At 42.9% G+C, this 22,009-nt stretch overlaps 1 protein-coding gene across 1 annotated transcript in view; it reads left to right on the top strand.

Moving 5' to 3' along the window:
- The first annotated feature begins 1,971 nt into the window (after positions 1-1,971).
- Positions 1,972-22,009, top strand: part of FHAD1 (forkhead associated phosphopeptide binding domain 1) — a 111,217-nt gene continuing 91,179 nt past the window's right edge. The window contains exons 1-2 of the mRNA XM_036257259.1: positions 1,972-2,064; positions 21,647-21,853. Of these exons, the coding sequence (XP_036113152.1) occupies positions 1,972-2,064; positions 21,647-21,853 (300 nt within the window). The remainder of the gene's footprint in view (positions 2,065-21,646; positions 21,854-22,009) is intronic.

Below are 22,009 nucleotides of genomic sequence, written 5' to 3'. Positions count from 1 at the left end.
CTTCTTTAGGAAAAATATCTTCTCTCCTATATTCATGACCACACACTTAAAACTTATTTCTTATGATAGGAAAGCATCGATGTTTGTGAGGCATCCACAGGCCTCAGAGTTGACAAATATAAAATAAACTATCTGGCTTATTTGTATTTTTCTTACCCCTGTCTTCTTTTTTTTTTCCCCCTTTCAGAGGCTAGAATCCTGGTTTCAAGGGCTTTCTGATAGTGCATGCCCCAAATGTCAGCACGCAGTGTAACTCACCAACCCCGCTCTGCACCACCCGGCAACAGTGGAGGCCTGGAAATTGAGCTGTGGGAGGATCATGCAGTAGTTACATGAAAGGGCTCAGAGTTCTCTCCCTGACACTTACTGCTGTGTGACCTTAACCTCTCTGAGTCTCAGTTCCCCCTCTGTCACATGGGACAGTACAGATACCTAGCTCTCAGGGTTGTTGTGAGGCTCAAATGAGGCGATGTGTGTAAAAGGAGAGCACAGTCAATGATGATGGAGATGTTGATAGAAAGCAGAACCAGACCTGATGCATTTATGGTCACAACTAGATGACTTCAGTGACCTTTCAGCTGAAAAGAGAGGGACTTTTGTTCTTTGACGTGGCATTGAAATGAAGAATGTCACACGGTAATTGGACACATCCCCAATCAGAATTCAAGCATCATGTTAAGTATCACCAACATTTTGGAATCTACTGAAGTCACTGAAATTTTTGTGTGTGTGTGTGTTTTTTTTTTTTATTATTGTTGTTAATCCTCACCCAAGAATAGTTTTCCATTGATGTTTAGACAGAATGAAAGGGAGGGAGGGAGAGAGAGAGAAACATCAATGTGAGAGAGACACATAGGTTGGTTGCCTCCCACATGACCCTGACCACACCCAGGGATCAACCTGCGACCTAGGTACATGCCCTTGACCAGGAATCGAATGTGCAATCCTTTGGTGTGCGGGCCAACACTCTAACCAGCCAGGGCTAAAATTTTTATGTTTTGAAAAACAGGTATAGAACTTACTTTGAAATGCATCAAAATATAAAATGGATGAATGAATGGATAGATGGATAGATATGTGATCAAACAAATACAGCAAAATGTCAAATGTAGAATCGAGGTGGTGGGTATACAGGAGTTCACCATCTACTTCTTTTAACTTTCCTGTGCATTTGACATTTTCATAGTAAAATATTGAAGAAAAATATCTTCAGAGTCCTGATCATATGACTAAGCTATAATCTTGATACCTTGCCTAAATCATCCTTTTTTCCCTAAGTATATGAAGAAATTGACTGACTTAAAAAAAAAAGTATCATTTAAAGCTCATTTCCTCAAAGACTGACTCAACACTTTAACAAGCCCTATAGAAGCTTAGAGATCCTTGGATCAGAGTTCTAGAATCCCAAGATTAAAAACAATAATAAAAGTCATAGTACAATGTGCATTTCATGTGTAGAAGTCACCATTCTAAATGCCTCACACACATTATTGCATTTAATCCTCACAAAATCCTTTGGGATACAGAGTAATTAACCCATTTTATAGATGAGAAAACTGAGGCATAGAGAAAGAATAAATAACTCACCTCAGGTCACAGAGCTAGGAAGTAGAGGGTTAGAAATATTGAACGTGAATATTTGATATGTCAGATAAGTAACCTCATACTAAGTTTAATGGGAGTGAAGAACAATTACTAGTGGAATCCAGACTTGTCGGGTTGTTTTAGCTAGTTCGTGCTCTGAGTTACATACAAATGTCTTCTACTTGATTATCAGAACCTATGCTAGACATCACAGCTAAAGAGACCACGTAAAATACGCAAAATCATCATTGTGATCATTGTTAGTCTGTCTATCCACTCCCAGCTCTGCTAATTTCCCCTTTGGAGAAATATGATGTTGAATAATTCGAGCACATCTTTCTAACAATTTTTTTCTCCTGAAACCCTTATATAGGGAAAGCAGAGAGTATGAAAGCCTATCTAAAGAGCGCAGAAGGCTTTTTTGTCCTGAATAAAAGTACTACGATTGGAAGGCATAAAGACTCAGACCTTGTTTTAGAGGTAAGAGTTCTTCCCACCCATTCCTCATCCCCCTCCTCACCCCTCACCCTCCAAAGCCCTCACTGTTTTGTGGACTGAAGTCTCTCTTGAAGCACAGCTCTGGCTAACAGCCACATTTCCCCTCAATGTGCTGCCAAAAACCACCTGACAAATGTGCCGGATTTCCCTGGAAGACACTGAAATGAGCACCACGCAACAAAGTGCGAGGTGCCCTCTGCCCTTGCAGAACGTGTCTGTGGACTGTCTCCTCCCCGGCGGCCTGATGAGTTGCTTTGGAAGGTGGGCATAGAGCTGGTGCTTTGACCTTCCCCTGCTCCAGGCCTGATAACCAGAGCCACCTGGAGTGCCCAGCCTGGGCAATGGCCTCTCGCCCTTGCCAGAATTTTTGGAGTCTCTTGTGCCCGCCCCCCGCCCGCCCACGGACCTCTAAGCGGTAAATCAGGGTAAGCCGTGGGCGTGGCCTCAGCATTGTCTCATTTCATTTCATTCTCTGACTTAGCTGTGGTTTGTTCCAGAGCCTCAGCTCAGCCCCCTGACATCCAAGGAAGCTGGGTAAAAGAAAGGAAAAATAAAAATAAAAACAGTGGCTTTGAGCCTTTTTAACTGTTGAAGCGGGTTAAAATATTGAAGCAAAAAGTGAAATACAGCAAAATCCCTTTATAACTGTGAAAGGCAGGTCTCTCAAATCACTCAACAGATTTTCTTTTTTACTTTTCTTTATTGATTTGAGAAAGAGAGGGAGGGAGAGGGAGAGAGAGATAGAAACATCGATGAAAGAGAACATCAACTGGCCACCTCCTGCATGCCCCCCAATGGGGATCTGGCCCACAACCTGGGCATATGCCCTGGCCGGGAATTGAACCTGCGACTCCTGGTGCAGAGGTCGACACCCAACCACTGAGCCATACCAGCAGGGCTCAACAGATGTTCTTTTAACTCTTTATTTTGAAGTAAATAATTATAGATTCACAAGAAGTTCCAAAAATAGTAGAGAGCTAGATCCCCCGTACCCTTCACCCGGTTTCTTCCAACAGGTTACATATTATCTAGCCATAATCACATCAAAACCAGGAAATCGACATTGGTGCAAATGTGTGTTTGGCTCTGCGCCATTTTGTCACATGTGTGGGTTCCTGTGCAGCCATCAAGATACAGAACTATTCAGTCCTCAGAGATCTCACTCGTGATATTTCTTTATAGTCACAATACCTCGTCCCACCACCCTCCCTAAATCCTGACAACCACCAATCTGTTCTTCATTTCTACAATTTTTATCTTTTTGCGAATGATATATAAATGGACTCATAATGTGTGACCTTTTGAGGTTTTTTTCACCCTAATGTCCTTGAGATCCATTTAGATTAGCCTGTTCCTCTTTATTGCTGAGTCATATGCCATGGTATGGACACATCACTTTTGTTTAACCATTCACATATTGAAAAACATTTTGATTATTTTCCATTTAGGGCTGTTACAAATACATCTACTATAAACAGTTGTCCAAAGGTTTTTGTGCAAACCTAAGTTTTCATTTCTCTGGGATAGATGCTCAGGTGTGTGATGGCTAGATCACATGGTAAGTATATATTTGGTTTCTAAAGAAACTGCCAGATTATTATCCAGGCTGACTACCATTTTGCATTCCCACCAGCAATATATGAGACACGGTTTCTCTGCATCTTCACCAGCAATTAGTACTATCACCATTTTTTTATTTTAGCTGTTTAGTGTGTAGCAATATATGATTGTGGTTTTACTTTGCATTTCTCCCATAGCTAGTGATGTTGAATATCTTTTCGTGTAGCACTTATTTGCCTTCTGCATATTCTCTTTCGTGAAATCTCTGCTCATGTCTTTTGCTCACTTCTATTCAGATTATTTGGGTATTTCCTATTGAGTTTTGAGAGTTCTTTATATATTTTAGATATGAGTCCTTTGTCATATATATGGTTTGCAAATATTTTCTCCCTCCCAGAGTTTGTCTTTTCATTCTCTCAACAAAACATTTCACAGAGCAAAAGTCTTAAATTTGGGTGAAGTTCAGTTTATCTTTTTTTTTTTTCTTTTATAGATCATGGTCATAGTGTCATGTCTAAAAACATGTCACCAAGCCCTTGGTCCTGAGGACTGTCTCATGTTTTCTTCTAAAAGTTTTGTGGATTGCCCTGGCCAGTTTGGCTCAGCGGTTAGAGCATCGGCCTGCAGTCCTGAGAGACCCGGGTTCGGTTCCTGCTAAGGCACGTACCTCGGTTGCAGTTTGTCCCCGGCCCTGGTTGGTCGTGTGGGTGGCAGCCACTCGATGTGTCCCTTTCACATCGATGTTTCTCTCTCCCTCTCTCTCCCTCCCACTCTACCTGAACAAAAAAATGGAAAAAATGTCCTTGGGTGAGGATAAAATAAATAAATAAAAGTTTTGTGGCTTTATGTTTAAACCTCTAAACCTTTTTGAGTTCATTTTTGTATATGATGTGAAGTTTAGGTCAAGTTTTATTTTTATTACATGTAGATAATCCGTTTGCTCCAGAACCATTTGTTGAAAAGATTATCCTTTCTCCGTTGAATTGCTTTTGCAACTTTGTCAAAAATCAATTGGCTATACTGTGTGGGGGTGATTTCTGGGTTCTCTATTATGCTTCATTGATCTATGTCTGTCCTCTACCAGTATGACATGGCCTTGATTATTAGAGCTATATAAGTCTTAAATCAGGAAAAGTGATTCCTCCTACTTTATCATTATTATTTTTTTATCCTCACCTGAGGACATTTTCCCATTTTTTGTTCAGATAGAGTGGGAGGGAGAGAGAGAGAGAAACATCAATGTGAAAGGGACACATTGAGTGGTTGCCACCTGCACGACTAACCAAGGCCAGGGACAAACTGCAATTGAGGTACGTGCCCTTAGCAGAACTGAACCCGGGTCTCTCTGGACCACAGGCCAACGCTCTAACCGCTGAACCAAACTGGCCAGAGTTTATTCTTTATTTTTTAGCTCTTCTAGGTTTTTTGTTTTTTTCCTTTTCCATATAAATTTTAGTAATAAGCTTGCCTATACAAAATATCTTGCTGCAATTTTGATAGGAATTGTGTTTCAACCTATATTTCAATGTGAGAAGAATTGATATCATTACTATTATAGTCCATCCATGAACATGGTATGTTTCTTCATTTATTCAGGTGGTCTTTGATTTCTTTCATGAATATTCTATAGTTTTCAGCATACAAGTCCTATACATATTTTGTTATATTTACATGTGTTTTTGTCTCTCTCTCTCTGACTGTAAATGGTATTATATTTTTAATTTTGGTGTCCACATGTTATTGACAGTAAATACAATTGATTTTTGTGTGCTTATATGGTACCTTGCAACTTTAACTGAACTTTCCACAAGGCTTTTCATAGATGTCTTAGGATTTGATACACAATAATCATGCCATCTGCAAATAAGACCAATGTTATTTCTCTTCTGAGGAAAGGAGATCTTAATGCCTTTAGTTTCCTTTTCTTGCTTTGTTGCACTGGCTAGCACCTCCAGTACTCTGTTGAATACAAGTGATAAGTGCAGTATAAATCTTCATGTTTGCTTGTTCCTAATCTTAAGGGGGAAGCATTCAGTGTTTCTCCATAAGTAAGATGTTAACTGTAGTTTTTCTGTAAATGCTCTTAACAAGTTGAGAAAGTTTCCCCTTTATTCCTGGTTTTCTGAGAGTGTTTATGATAAATTCAACATGGATTCTCATCCATGTTGTGGTCTTCCAACAACAGCACAGAAAATCTGTTCAGTGCACAAAGGTGGGGGGAAAAATAATTTCAGTTTTTCCTTTATCATAACAAGACATAGATTTTAGGTAGTTTTGTTTTCCGTCTGGCCAAAGTTGAGACAGAGAGCTCTGTGTTCTGAACCTGACTCTGACATTAGAAAACTACTGTAAGTTTCAAAAGCATATGCTTTGGAGATAGACAGACCTGGGTTTGAATGTCATTAGGCCACTTTCTGGCTCTGTGACTGCAAGAGAATTAATCGCTCTGAGCCCATTTTCCCTATCAACAAACCACTTGCCGAATCACAGGGTTGTTGTGAGGATTGAGAAAGAAATGCACATGAAGGCACCTGGTGCTAAGTGAACGGCACCACGATTGTTATTGCTGTCTCATAAAGCAGAGACTGAGAGAAACCCTCAGCGGTCCACAGGGTTCCGATGAGACTCCACTGATATTAACGAGCTGTTTGGAAAAGGGAGCTAATGAGGACAATTATTATGGAGTCAGAAATTGAATTGCACTCATTGTATAAAAAATAACTGACTGCTTACTGCGTCTTGGACTTAGTTTGGAAGTCACCACTGCCAGCGACAGTCACACTGATTTATGAAGAAATAAGTTGCATTTCCAGAAACACGGGCTCATATCGGCTCCCTAGAGAACAGATGATACATGCATTGCCAAATGTTTTGTGAACAGACTTGATGGGCACTTCTGTCTTCTCTTACACAAATCCTCTTCCCAAAGCCTACATGGATTTGGGAGAGGAGATTTGATTTAAAAAGGACTGTGAGGGCACAGGTCCATTTTGAAGAATTGAAACCTACAAACACATCCGCCTTTGCCAGTTTTATAAAACAAGACAAGGCAAAAACTGGCCCCTCTGCTGACTTCTTTGGGCCTTTCTGATGAGAAGAATCACCCTTGATCGGCTAGGGGACACCCTAAGGTGTAATTCAATAGTCAATTTATAGTTGCCACTAGAAGTCATTTCTCTAAATAAAGTTCAGAAATATTTATTAATAAAAAGTTGTCTTTGAAATTACCCAGAGGTCACATCTAGCAAATAAAAAAAGGGTTGTTTTCTATACTTGGGTAAATCCTAAAGAATAGACAGTCATTTGCAAGGCTGACATATTGTTTTGATTATTGGTATGAACAGGGTAGGGCAAAGGTGGGTTTACAGTTGTGAGTATGCAAAATACAGAGTTTTTGCTTGTATTATTATTTATTAGTTATTGTAGTATTTTCCGTATGAACAACTGTAGACCTACTTTTGCCCCACCCTGTATTTTGAAATCATTTCCTTCTTCTGATAATGGAAGGTAGTTACATGCTTATTTTGTGTGTGTGTGTGTGTGTGTGTGTGTGTTTCTTTTTTAATTGAGGGAAAGCAAAGTATAAGGAAGAAAAGAAAAGTCACTTATAATCATTTGACTCTGAGAAAATCAATATTGACATTTGTAGAATTTGCTCTCCAGACATTTTTTTCTGCATCCTGTAAGGAGTTTGTTCCCCGGTGGCCATAGGAAGCCTGTGTTCACCAGCCCCGGTTTTGCTGTTGTTGTCGCTCATTCGTTCCACAAATATTTACCGGGAGCCTCAGCACTGAGACAATCCTGGAGACACAACAATGGCCTAATTAGGCCTGGTCCCTGCAGTCAGAAGCTGCTAGGAGACAGAGACATAAGTCAAAGATCCCACAAAAGTATGAGTAGTTCCATGACAACACGGGCTCCAAAGGAAAGAAATGTGGAGGACAAAGAAGACTTAACTAGACAAGGGAAGAAGGCAACGGCATGTGCAAAGGCCCTGGGGTAAAAGAGCATAATGCGAGCCCAAGGGACTGAGAGATAACCAGTACCCGGAGTAAGAGTGGGAAGGAGGAGGGCTAAGAGATGAGGAGGTCTCCTTCATGCCACCATAAGGATTTTGATCTTTATCTGAAGGGTAATGGGAAGAAGGCACTGGAGGGTTTTAAGCAAAGGGAAGACCTGCATCTTGAAATGACCGTCCTGGCAGCTGGGCCCAGACTGACAATCAGGAGCTCTATTCAGATCTTCCCTCCCATTTTACACGGCTGGAAAGGCTCTGCCTTGCTCATTTCAGAGCTAAACCTTGTAAATTATCATTTACACCATCTGCTGTGCCTTCTGAACTGTAATTTTTAGAGTTGGATGTGGCCGTTATTTAAACTCTGCTGAGAGAGGGACTCAGTTCTCCCAGAATGAAAAAATACTGTAAGCCAGTGGTTGTCGAATTTTTCATATGTATAAAAGTGCTTGTTAAACATGAGCCCCTAGACCTTCTCACCCAGGGGGTTTGGGGGAAGGCCTGGGAATCCTCACATTTGTATGCTTGCCATGATTGGGTGGTGGTTATGGGGACCCATGGAGATGGTTCCAGGAGCAACTTTGAGAACCCCACCATCTGGATCACATGCTGCTTCTCTTCTGATGTGGGAGCTCCTGTTTGGGGCGTGTGAGTGTGAGTGTGTGTGTGTGTTGTGTGGTGTGTGTGTGTGTGTGTGTGTGTGTGTGTGTGGTGTGTGTGTACTATTTCAATAAACTTTGTTTTGAGGAAAAGAGAAGCGTAGGTTAAACAGTGGAGAGCTGTCCTGGCTGGTTTGGCTCAGTGGTTAAGAGGAGCATCAGCCGCAGACCAAAAAGCTAGATTCCCAGTCAAGGGCACGTACCTGGGTTGCAGGTTCAATCCCCATTCCCTGTCAGGGTTGTGCGGGAGGCAACCGATCGATGTGTCTCACTCACATCAATGTTTCTTTCCCTCTCTCTCTCTGTCTCTCTCTCTCCCTCCCTACCACTCTCTCTAAAAATCAATGGGAAAATATCCTTGGGTGAGAACAACAAGGAAAACGAAAAAACAGTGGAGAGCTGCCTGACCCTAACCCTCCCCAAGAACTCACCGGGCCCCCCTGGGGAGGTTTCAGGACCCCCTTGAACACTGAGCCCTCGGCCACCCAACTCAGCAGGGCAGCTGGAAACGGGCTGCTTTCCTCGGTCAGTCTGTGGACCTCCTTCCCTCTGGCAGGTCGGTTTCCGGGGAAAAGTTCAGAGAAACCGCCCAGACTGTAATCATTTTTCTCACTTTTTGTGGTGAAGTACACATCACATGGAATTTACCATCTTACCCATTTTGAAGGGCGTACAGTTCAGGGGCGTCAGTACATTCCTGGTGTGGTGCGGCCCCTCCCCCATTCCTCTCCGGAACTTTTGACTCCGCCCATTAGACTCTGACTCCGCCTCCCTCCTCCAGGCCCTGGCAACCACCCTTCTCTGTCTCCATGCATCTGACCAGTCCAGGTACTTCACGTGCGGACAGCCCTCCAGTAGTTGATCTTTTGTGACCCTTACTTCACTCAGCGTAGTGTCCCTGAAGGTCCATCCATGTTGTAGCATTTGTCAAAATGTTCTTCCTTTCTGAGGCTGAGTAATACTCCTTTGTATGTCTGCACCCCATTTTGCTTGTCCATCGTCTGTTGGCGGACACTCGGGTTGTTCCCACCTTTTCCCGTCGTGAAGAACGCTGCTGTGAGCTGGGCTGGGCAAACCTCTCTCCAAGCCCCTCTCTCAGTTCTTCGGGGGATACGCAAAAGTGGACTTGCTGGGCCATACGATAATTTACTTTTTTATTTTTTGAGGAACTTACATCCTCTCTCCCGTAGCGACCACACCAATTTACCTTTCCACCAACAGTGCACAGGGTCATACTCACCAACGCTTGTTATTTTCTGGTGTTCGGGAGTTCCTGTTTGGAGTGTGTGTGTGTGTGTGATAACAGCCATTCTAATGGGTGTTAGGTGGAAGGTCCTAATCTTTGGAAAGCACAAATAATACAAACAGCGGCAGTATACATGTATAGATTATGTAATGCATATTGCATGTTTTAACATATTCTGTGTATGTTCTGTATAATGTATTTACAGAATTATAGCCTGAAAACAATCCTATGGGGTAGGAACTACTATTATCATTTTCATGTTCATTTCAAGATGTGCAAATGGGGCTCAGAAAGGTTAAGTAACTTGCCCAGAGTCACACAGTCCGCCGGGGAAGGGGGGACGGAGTTTCAGATTCCAGGCTGACTCAAAGCTTCTGAAGAAAGAAGCTTCGTTCTTTGAGTGTACATTTAGCTTTGGGGAACATTTAAACATCTAAATATCTGAAACTCCATGTGAGTTAACTGCGATTATAAGCTTAATGAAAATTGTCGATGACACATGACATGAATTTTCTTGTGATCCTCTTAACTCAAGGACCCGCGTGGCGCCATCTAGTGGGGGACTTGGGTAAAGGGGAAATGTTGGCCTGGTGCTTCCCTTGGAAGGGGAGGGTTGGGGCGACAGAGGCCCCACAGCAGTCTGTCCTGGGGTCTGGACACCCCGCAGAGGAGAAGAGCTTTAGTTGCCTCTGTAAGGAGAAGCCTGGGATCTGCCAGACAGAGCAGGCAGGAAAGGAAACCCCGGATGTTGAACCGCGTGGATTAAGGTCTGGAGGTGTTTGGTGAATGATTTGGCCAGGGAGAGAAGGGCTTGACGGCATGTTGGTGGCAAAATGTGGTGGACAGAAAAAAAAAATGGGGGGTTTCTATGGACAGCCACCTCACAGGGTGACCTGATCATAAATTCCTACCTGGGCAGGTATATGATGGGTAGTCACGCCCGGGGCCTGTAAATTCTTTAGTGAAAGGTTTTAAGCCAGCCCAGTCCATTGTTCTTGTGAGCAATACCCCTCGAAGGGGGTGTTAACCCTCAAAAGAACATGTCATCTTAACTGTCCTGTAACCCGGGCCCCAGCTGGCTTTCCCCACCTCCGTTGGTCTTCCTTACATTCTCTCCTAAATCTCAAATGCATAAAAGAAGCTGCAAAACTGTCATTTGCTGGAGCATTCGAGATCTTGCTCCCTGGCATATGTCATCGGTTTGGTTACAATAAACTCTTGGAAAAACTCTCTACACCTTCGGACATTCTTATGTTTGACATTTAACTCGTTTGAAGATGGAACCTCCCCCTGAAAAGGCTTTTAAGGAGGTAACGATCTCTGTTATTTGGGTGGGAGATCAGGCAGTGCGGCCCTAGAATGCAGCGGCCAAGGGCACGCTCGACCTGGGCACCAGGCGGCTGGTTTGGAGCCTGGCTCCACCCTCCTGAGCTGCAAGGTCTCGGGCCAGTTACGCAGCCATTCTCTGCTGCGGCGTCTGCACGGGAGCAATGGGGACCATTGCAGTGACTGTCATGAGACTGAATTACTGCGATGTGCTTAGCGGTGGTAAATACTGTAGTGAATATTGGTTATTGTATTTGTTTGCTACTTGAAAGGACAGTCTGTAGGTCAGAGGTCAGGTGGACTCTGCTGGTTCCTCTGCTCCAGGCCACGTGAAGCCGGAATCAAGGTGCAGGCGGCCTGGGCTCTTCTCCGGAATCTCCGGGAAGACGCCACTCGGTCCCTTCAGATGGTTGGCAGTCTAGCCTGTGCAGTTTTGGACCAAGGTCCCCATTTTCTTGCTGGCTCTCAGTTGGAGGTTGTTGTGAGCCCCTTGAGGTCACCCACGTGCCAGGGCTCTGGCCCCCTGCATCCAAAGCCAGCAGCAGTGGGTCCTTCTCAGTCATTGAATCGCTCTGACCTCCCCCTCTGACTCATCTCTCCAGCCAGCCAGGTCGGGTTCTCTGATTAGATTAGTCCCACCTGGATAATCCAGGCTCCTCTCCCTCTTCTGCTGAGTAATGTTTACATCTGCTGAGTAATGCTTACATCTGCACAGTCCCTCTACCACATGATGGAGCACATTCCCAGGCTCCAGGGATCAAGGCATGGGCATCCTTGGAGTCCATTCTGCCCATCACCGTTAACATTGCCTGGCCTGTGGTCATGGGGCGGGGGTGGTGTTAGGGACTGGTTTGAGCTTTCCAGAGGACTCAGCAGGGTCAGTGCCAGGGGCCGAGGGGAAAGACGGCCTGATGAGCGGTGAGGGTGATATCATGGCCGAGAGGGTCAGACTGGAGGGACGAGACAGGACTGCAAGACCTGAGGTGAGGAAGGGAGAGGTAGAGAAATAGAAACATCAATGAGAGAGAGAACATCGATTGGCCGCCTCCTGCATGCCCCCCACTGGGGATTTGGCCCACAACCTGGGCATGTGCCCTGACTGGGAATTGAACCGGCGACCTCTTGGTGCAGGGACGATGCTCAACCACTGAGCCACACGAGCCGGATGAACAGTGAACCTTTTAACACTTGCTATCTGTGCCAAAGTTCTCTTCTAAGGGCTTTTATATGGGTTACCTTGTCTGTATAGCACCAGTGACTTATAAGTCTGTTCTATCGTTGTCCCCATTGACAGATGACAGACGGAGGGACCCAGAGAATAGGCTACTGCCCAAGCTCACCCAGCTAGGAAGCAGGAGAGCTGGACCTCAGTCCCAGGCCACCTGCTCCCACGGCCAGTGCAGTACCCACCGCACTGTCCTGCCTCCCCAACTCCTCAGCCACCAGGCCACATGCCTCCCCCCGACAACAGTTTCAAGTGCCACAGAGAGGCTGGGAGGCCACGGATGACATGGGACTGGAGCCCTCGTGAAGCAGTTTGACAATAGAGGAAGGGAGTGGGGGAGGGGAGGAATGTCTAGGGATGGGTCAAAGGGAGACTGAAGATACAAGAGGAGATACTGCTGAGCCAGGACCAGACCAGGGTGCGATGAAGGCAAGACCACTCTGAGCTCCTTGGCGGGAGGGAGGGGGGCTTGACGGTCATGTCTGAGAGCTTCCCCATAAGGGAAGCCTGGGTTCTGGCAGGAAGCTGAAGAAACATTCAAAGTGGGTGTGGAGTGACCAAGGTGAGTTTCAAATGGAATAAACTCTCCTCGCTGCTCTGATCTCTCTAATCTCCCACTGGCCAAACCCAGGAAATCAGAGGCAGGAGCCCGGGCCCGGATGTAGCCGCCCAGGCTGGCCTCCTGCGGCAGGGGACAGTGACGAGCCGGGGAGAGGGTCAGAAGAGGGGAATGAAGAAAGCCCTGCAGGGAACAGGCCCAGGGACCAGGGCTGTTATCCAAGTAGAATGAAAAGCTGATGACCGGCACCTGGTGGCTGAGGGGCCTGAAGGGAGCAGACGTGCTGGGCCAGGCGGGACCTGAGGAGGGAAGCGTGAGGGCGGCCAGAGGACTGGGGGCGGGCGGGCAGGGATGGACCTGAAGGAGCTGGTGAGCTTGAGCAGGGACCCGGGCTGGGGATGCGCAGGGGAGTGCCCACAGGGAGCGGATGGGGGGAGAGGAGCTGAGATCACGTTGAGTCAAGCAGAGGAAGGAGGGAGGGTAAGGAAGGCCGGGAGTCCGGAGGATAGGTCTGAGACTGGGTTCCGAGCTCCCGATGATGCAGGGGGAACCGTCTCCGAAGCAGGGTTCAGGTCCATTCCGAGCCCGGCCTTGGCTTTGCGATGGACCGGCAGCTCCTGGGGAGGCCGGCTCGGGCGCAGCGGGCAGCGGAGCAGTTTGGCCTCAGTGCACTGGTTTAGTTTCAGTATTTCAAGCACTCTGTGCGCTGAAAAGTTGTGTAAAATGCAGGTGCCTTTTAAAAATTCATTTGTGTTCCGTATTCAGTTCCAACCCACTTTCTCTCTCATTATTAAATCACTTTCCACTCTGAAAAGCATTGGACGCAAGTCAAGGATACAGACTCTGGAATTAAACGTGGGTTCAAATCCTGGCATTGCCATGTGCTCCAGCATCCTTCAGTCACAGCACATGTGTGTGTCAAAATATATATCACATGAGCATGCACGGTGGGTCCTACACACCCAGAGACTGAAAATAACCACAGAGGATGGTCTGAACATAAATATCCCAACTGAAAGCGATCAAGGCTGTAGTCATATGCTAGGCCTTGAGCTTCCTTGACAAAGGTCAGTCTTTACCTTAAGACGGTTTATTGTCTTTTTGCATCCAGATAACATACCTTTGGAATGTCAGCATAATTTCCTTTTCCAGTCCCCCTCAGGCACACTTACCACACCAGAGTATGGGACCACAGAAGGAAAAAAATAATAATAATAAATAAATAAATAAATACGCGCGCGCGCACACACACACACACAATCTCACATAAAATATACTATCTTAACCATTTTTTTTCTTTATTGATTTTAGGGAGAGAGGAAGGGAGAGGGAGAGAGAGAGAGAAACATCATTGATTGGCCACCTCCTGCATGCCCCTCACTGGGGTTTGGGCCCACAACCTGGGAATGTGCCCTGACCAGGTATCGAACCCAGGACATCTTGATGCTCAACCACTGAGCGACACCAGCCGGGCAGAATTTCCTCCCCTTTTAAGGGTAGTAATGACATATTAGCATTATTAAGTCTTCCAATCCATAAACACAGGATGTCCTTTTACTTATTTGTCTTCTTTCATTCAGCAACAGTTTGGTTTTCAATGTACAAATCTTTTATCAACTTGTTTAAGTGTATTCCTAAGTATTTTTATGCTTATATTGTAAATGAAATTGTTTTCTTAATTCCCTTTTCAGATTGTTCATTGTTAGTGTATAGAAATGCAATTGATTTTTGTGTGTTGATTTTTTTTAATTTATTTATTTTTGTTACACGTTTCTCCTTTTTTCCTCACTGATTCCCCCCTCCTCCTCCCTCCCCACCCTGTCCCCACCTTTGTTGTCCATGTCCATTTTTTCATACATATATGCATATAAGTTCTGTGGTTTATCTCTCTCCCCCCACCCCCTCTTTAGGGGATTGTCAGTCTGTACCCCACTTCCATGTCTCTGGGACAACCCCGTTCCTCAGACTGTTATGTTCATTATATTCCACAAATAAGTGAGATCATATGATACTTGTCTTTCTCTGTTTGGCTTGTTTCGCTTAGGATAATACTTTCCAGGTCCCTCCATGTCGTCTCAAAGGATAAGAGATCTTTCTTTCTTACAGCTGCATAGTACTCCATTGTGTGTATGTACCACAGCTTTTTTATCCATTCGTCTACTGATGGACACTTGGGCTGTTTCCAGATCTTAGCTATTGTAAATAGTGCTGCTATGAACATGGGGTACATATATTCTTTCTGATTGGTGTTTCAGGCTTCTTAGGGTATATTCCTAGAAATAGGATCACTGGGTCAAATGGAAGTTCAATTTTTAATTTTTTGAAGTAACACCATATTGTTTTCCATAGTGGCTGCACCAGTCTGCATTCCAACCAGCAGTGTACTAGAGTCCCCTTTTCTCCACACCCTCACCAACACTTGTTGTTTGATGATTTGTTGCTGGCTGCCATTCTGACAGGTGTGAGGTGATACCTCATTGTTGTTTTAATTTGCATCTCTCTGATGATTAGTGATGTTGAGCATTTCTTTATATGTCTCTTAGCCATTTGTATGTCCTGTTTGGAGAGGTGTCTATTTAGTTCCTCTGCCCATTTTTTAATTGGGTTCTGTGTCTTCCTTTTGTTGAGTTGTATGAGCACTCTCTCTATATTGGAAATTTACCCCTTATCTGGTATATCATTGGTAATTATGCTCTCCCATACCGTGGGTTGCCTTTCCATTTTGATGATTGTATCTTTTGCTATGCAGAAGCTTTTGAGTTTGATGTAGTCCCAGAAAATGTGTTCATTTTCTCCTTTGTTTCTGTTGCCTTAGGTGATGTATCAGTGAAAATTCTGCTGCGTATAATGTGTGAAATTTTGTTGCCTACATTTTCTTCTAGGATTTTTATGGATGCATGAGTAAAGACAGCCTCTTTAATAAATGGTGTTGGGAAAATTGGACAGCTACATGCAAAAAATATGAAACTAGACCATCAACTTACACCATACACAAGAATAAATTCAAAATGGATACATGTGTGTTGATTTTATATCTCGTAACTTTGCTACTGAGTTTTTTTTATTAGGTTTAACAAGCCCTGGCCGGTTTGGCTCAGCGGTTGGAGTGTCGGCCTGCAGACCAGAGAGTCCCATGTTCGGTTCCCACTAGGGGCACATACAGAAAGAAAAAAAAAAGTTGCTGCCCATATTAGGTTTAACAGGGATTTGGTGTATGTGTGTGTGTGTGAAATTTTTAGGATTTTCTACATGTAGGATCATGTTGTCTTTGAACAGAGATAATTTTCTTTCTTTCCAATTTGGATACCTTTTTTCCCCCATCTTGCCTTATTGCTCTGGCTAGGATTTCAAGTACTATGTTGAATAGAAGTGGCGAAAATGGGTATCCTTATCCTGTGCTTGATCTTAAAGAGAAAGCTTCCAGTCTTTCACCATTGAGTCCGATGTTAACTGTGGGCTTTTCTTAAGTGTTAAATTGTGTTGATGGCTTTTATGCATCAATTGAGATGACTATGGTTTTTCCTTCTTTCTATTAATGTGAAGTATTTCACTGATTGATTTTCAGTGGACCATCAAGATTGCATTCCAGGTATAAATTCCACTTCGTCATGGTGTATAATCCTTTTATTTAATTTTATTATTTATTTTTATGGCGGTATAATTGACATATAACATTATATTAACTTCAGGTGTGCAAAGCAATGATTTGATATGTGTATATATTGCAAAATCATCACCAGAGTTAACATCTGTTACCATACATAGTTACACATTTTTTTTCTTGTGATGAGGACTTTTAAGATTTACTATCATAGCAGCTGTTAAATATGCAACACAGTATTATAAACTATAGTCACCTGCTGTACATTACATCCTTATTTATTTTATAACTGGGAGTTTGTACCTCTTGATCCTCTTCACCCATTTCATGCATTCCCCATCTTCTGCCTCTGCTAACTACCAATCTGATTTCTATATCAACGAGCTCCATTTTTTTTTTTTCTTTTTTAAAGATTCCTAGTATAAGTAACATTGTACAGTATTTCTTTTTTTTTTTTTTTTTATCCTCACCCAAGGACATTTTTTGTTCAGGTAGAGTGGGAAGGAGAGAGAGGAACAGAGAGAGAGAGAGAGAGAGAAACATCGATGTGAAAGGGACACATCAAGTGGCTGCCACCCGCATGACCGACCAGGGCCGGGGACAAACTGCAACCAAGGTACATGCCCTTAGCGGGAACCGAACCCGGGTCTCTCGGGACCGCAGGCTGATGCTCTAACCGCTGAGCCAAACTGGCCAGGGCTCGTACAGTATTTCTTTAGCTGCCCGACTTTCCTTACTTAGCATGCTGCCCTCAAGGTCCATCCATGATGTTGCAAATGGCAAGATTTCCTTCTTTTCTGGCTGCATAACATGCCATCCTGTGTGTGTATTCCTTTCGATGCTGTTGAATTCAATTTGCTAGTATTTGGTTGAATATTTTTGTATCAGTGTTCACAAGGGATATTGGTATATAGTTTTCTCGTAGTGTCTTTGGTGTTGGCATCAAGGTAATGCTATTATTCTTCCATTTCACCTTTTGCATCTCAGCTTCTTCATCTATAAGATGGGATCATAATAGAACCCCATGCATAGGGCTGGTGTACAGAGTAAATAAGAGAATACACACAAAGTGCTTCAGCAGGGCTCAGCTCACAGGAAGTCCTCAAAATGCATTAGCTAATAGTAATACTAATGATAATAATAAGTGAAAAGTGTGTCTCATAGTGGGGCTCTGTCCAACAGGAGCTTGTAGCAATTTCCCAAGTAAGGGGAGGGAGGGAGGGGTACTGCAGGGCAGAACTAGCCAGCTCTCGTGGCCGAACATTGGCAGGACCTCAAGCCATTTTGTGGAGTCATTCAAAACTTCCTGCTTGCTTTGATTTCTTAATAATGGCTTGACAGCTTTTAAGGAACTAAAAGCAGTGAGGCGTAGGAAGAGAAAAAACAACATGTAACACACAGAATTTCTCTCTTTGATGAGTTATCATGGGTTCACAGAGCACAAATGTCACTGGCAATGGTGATGAAGATGTGGGTGGCACTTCCCAAAAATCTAATGAGTTTTAACGTTTTTTAAAAATATTTTTTAGAACCACTTCAGGTTTACGGGAAATGGAGCGGAGAGTACAGGAAGTTCCCATATATCTCCCAGCCTGACACACGCAGTTTCCCCTATTACCAACATCTTGCATTAGTATGGTACATTTGTTACAACCAATATTGATACATTATTATTAACTAAGGTCGGTAGTTCATGTAGTTCACACTACGGCTCACTCTTTGTGCTGTGCATTCTGTGGGTTTGGACACATGTATAATGGCATGTAGCCAGCATTTCAGTATCATAGTTTCACTGCCCTGACATCCCCGGCACTTCATCTGCTCATCCCTCCCCCTCCCCATCTCCATTCGGGCCTCTGGCAACCAGGGATCTTTCCACTGTCTCTATAGTGTTACTCTTTTCAAATTCCATATAGTTAAAATCATACATATATAGTCTTTGCAGATTGATATCTTGCACTAAGCAATATGCATTTAAGAGTCCTGCAGTATTTTTATGGCTCATTTATTTCTATCACTGACTATGTTCCATTGTATGGATATACCAAAATGTGTTTATCCAGTCACCCTTGAAAGGGCATCTTAGTTGCTTTCAATTTGGGTTATCGTGTATCTAAAATAAATGAGTCTTAAAACTCAACAATAAACAAAACAATTCAAAAAACGAGCAAAAGATCTGAACAGACACTTCACCAAAGAAGATATATACAGATGGCAAATAAGCATATGAGAAGATGCTAAATATAAGATATCATTAAGGAATTGCAAATAAAACTGGAATATCTCTTCATTTATTTAGATCTTTGATTTCTTTTATCAATATTCTGTAGTTTTCATCACCTAGATCTTGTACATATTTTGTTAGATTTATACCTAAGTACTTCATGGTTTTGGTAATACTATAAATGGTGTTGTGTTTTTAATTTCAAATTCCAGGTGTTCATTGCTGGTATATAAGAAAGCAAATGACTTTTTAATGTTAACCTTGTATCTTGCAACCTTGCTAAAATTGCTTATAAATTCTACAAGTTTTTGTTGTTGTTGCTGTTGTTGTTGTTGTTGTTGATTCTTTGGAATTTTCTATGTGGGCAATCATGTTATCTGCAAACATAGATAGTTTTATTTCTTCCTTCCCAATTTATATGCCTTTTATTTCCTTTTCTTTTCTTATTGCATTAGCTAGGACCTCCAGTACAATGCTGAAAGGAGCCATCCTGCCTTGTTCTTGATCTTAAGAGGAAAGTTTGTAATTTCTCACCATTAAGTATGATGTTAGCTTTAGGGTTCTTGTAGATGTTCTTTATTAGGTTGAGGAAGTTCCCCTCTTATTCCTAGTTTACCAAGAATTTTTGTTTTGTTTTTTAAAATATGAATTAATGTTGGATTTTGTCAAATGTTCTCATCTATTGAGATGATCATGTGATTTTTCTTCTTTAGCCTACTGATGTAATGGATTACATTGATTGATCTTCTGATGTTGAACCAGCCTTGCATACCTGGAATAAATCTAATTTGGTTGTGGTATATATATATATATATATATATATATATATATATATATATATATATTTTTTTTTTTTTTTTTTTTTTTTTCTTTTCTCATTGTTGGATTCTACTTGCTGATATTTTGTTGAGGTCTTTACAGCTATATTCATGAGAGATAATGGTCCAGTTTTTCTTTCTTATAATTTCTCTGTCTGGTTCTGATATTATAGTAATGTTACCCTCATTAAATAAGTTAGGAAATGTTCCCTCAGCTTCTATTTTCTAGAAGAGATGATAGAGAATGGGTATCATTTCTTCCTTAAATGTTTGATAGAATTCACCAGTGAACCCATCTGGACCTGGTGCTTTCTCTTTGGGAAAGTTATTAATTATTTATTTGAATTCTTTCATGGATACAGGCCTATTCAGATTATCTAGTTCTCTTTATGTGAGTTTTGGTAGATTGTGTCTTTCAATGAATTGGTCCATTTAAGTGATCATATCTGTGGACATAAAATTATTTATAATACTCCTTTATTGTCCTTTCGATGTCTATCGGATTAGTAGTGATGGCCTCTCTTATTATTTCTAATCTTAGTAATTTATATCTTCTATGTTCTTGGTTATCTTCCTAGAGACTTGTCAATTTTATTGTGTTTTTTTTAAAGAATCAGCTTTTGGTTTAATTGATTTTTCTCTATTGTTTTCCTGCTTTCAATTTCGTTCATTTCTGCTATAATTTTCATCTCTTTTCTTCTGCTTGTGTTTGGTTTAAGTTGTTCTTTCTTCTCTAGTTTCCTAAAATGAAAGTTTAGATTATTGATTTTAGATCTTTCTTTTCTTTTCTTTTTAAAATATCTTTTCTTTATTGATCTTAGAGAGAGGAAGGGAGAGGGAGAGAGAGAGAGAAACATCAATGAGAGAGAACATCGACTGGCCACCTCACTCAGGATCAGGCCCACAACCTGGGCATGTGCCCTCACCGGGAATTGAACCAGTGACCTCTTGGTGCATGGGTCGATGCTCAACCACTGAGCCACACTGACCAGGCAGATCTTTCTTTTCTAATAGATGCATTCAATGCTATAAATTTCCCACTAAGTACAGCTTTTGCTGCATCCCACAAATTTTGATAAGTTGTATTTTCCTTTTCTTAGTTCTAGATAATTTTTTTTCTCTCTTGAGATGTCTTCTTTGACTCATGTGCTGTTCTGAAGTGTGTTGTTTAATCTCCAAATATTTAGAGATTGCCCGGCCAGTGTGGCTTAGTAGTTGAGCATTGACCCATGCACGGAGAGGTCACTGGTTCAATTCCCAGTTGAGGCACATGCCCAGGTTGTGGGCCCGATCCCCAGTGGGGGGCATGCAGGAGGCGGCCAGTTGATGTTCTCTCTCATCGATGTTTCTCTCTCTCTTTCTCTCTCTCTCTGATATCAATAAAGATAAATAAATAAATAAATAAATAAATAAATAAATAAATAAATAAATAAATATTGGGGGATTTTCCAGCCATCTTTCTACTGTTGATTTCTAGTTTAATTCCATTGCAATTTTGAGAGCATACTTTGCATAATTCCTATTCTTTTAAACTTGTTGAGATATGTTTTGTGGCACAGAATGTAGTCTGCCTTTGTGACTGTTCCCTGTGAACTTGAAAAGAATGTGTATTTTGTTGTTGTTATGTGAAATAGTCTATAAATGCCAGTTAGATCTGGTTGGTTGATGGTGCCATTCGCTTGATCCTCACGTGTTCTCTGCCTGCTGAATCTGCTCCTGACAGAGGGACATTGAAGCCTCCAGCTATCAAAATGGATTTGTCTGCTTTTACTAGCAGTTCTGAGGGTGGTTTTGCCTCCTGTATTTTGATGCACTGTTGTTAGGTACATACACATTCAGGGTTGTTGTGTCTTCTTGCCCCTTTATCAGTATGAAATGCCCCTCTTTATCCCTGACAACTTCCCTTTCTCTGGAGTCTGCTCTATCTGAAATTAGTATAGCTACTCCTGCTTTCTTTTTGTGTTTCACTATTTGTTGTTGTTGTTAATCCTCACCCAAGGATGTTTTTCCATTGATTTTTAGATAGAGTGGGAGAGAGGGAGGGAGAAAGAGAGAGAGAGAGAAACATCAATGTGAGAGAGACACATTGATTGGTGGCCCCCCTCACGACCCCGACCGGGGCTGGGGATCAAACCTGCAATCCAGGTATGTGCCCTTGACCAGGAATCAAACCTGCAGTTGTTCAGTCCTCGGGCTCTAACTGCTGAGCCAAACTGGCCAGTCGGCCAGCTGACGCACTCAGCACATCCTGGCACCCAGTGACACCGGTTCATGTTAGGGCCCCGTCATTCTTGTCCCCCTGCCTCTGACGGTCCTCCTCCTCCATTTCAGTCTAAGGACATCGACAACCATCACGCTCTCATTGAGTATAATGAGGCCGAGGGCAGCTTCGTTCTCCAGGACTTCAATTCCCGCAACGGCACCTTTGTCAATGAGTGCCACATTCAGAACGTGGCTGTGAAGCTGCTACCCGGAGACATCCTGAGGTTCGGGTCTGAAGGGCTGACCTATGAACTCGTCATCGAAAACTCGCCCTCGGTGAGTCCTGCAGGGTCAGGCGGGGTGGCAGAGGTGCAGTGCTGCGTAGACCTGCGCCCGTGCAGGGCGTCAGTGAGCATGCCCCTCATCCCCTGATGTTCCCTCATGCATGGCATTTGCTTGTTTGCTTTTTTATTTTTTTCATCCTCAGCTGAG

This window comes from Molossus molossus, unplaced genomic scaffold (genome assembly GCF_014108415.1).
Source record: "Molossus molossus isolate mMolMol1 unplaced genomic scaffold, mMolMol1.p scaffold_m16_p_12, whole genome shotgun sequence".
In the NCBI taxonomy this organism is placed as follows: domain Eukaryota; kingdom Metazoa; phylum Chordata; class Mammalia; order Chiroptera; family Molossidae; genus Molossus; species Molossus molossus.
Note: the sequence above shows the minus strand (reverse complement) of the source record. Positions and strands in the feature narration are given on the sequence as shown.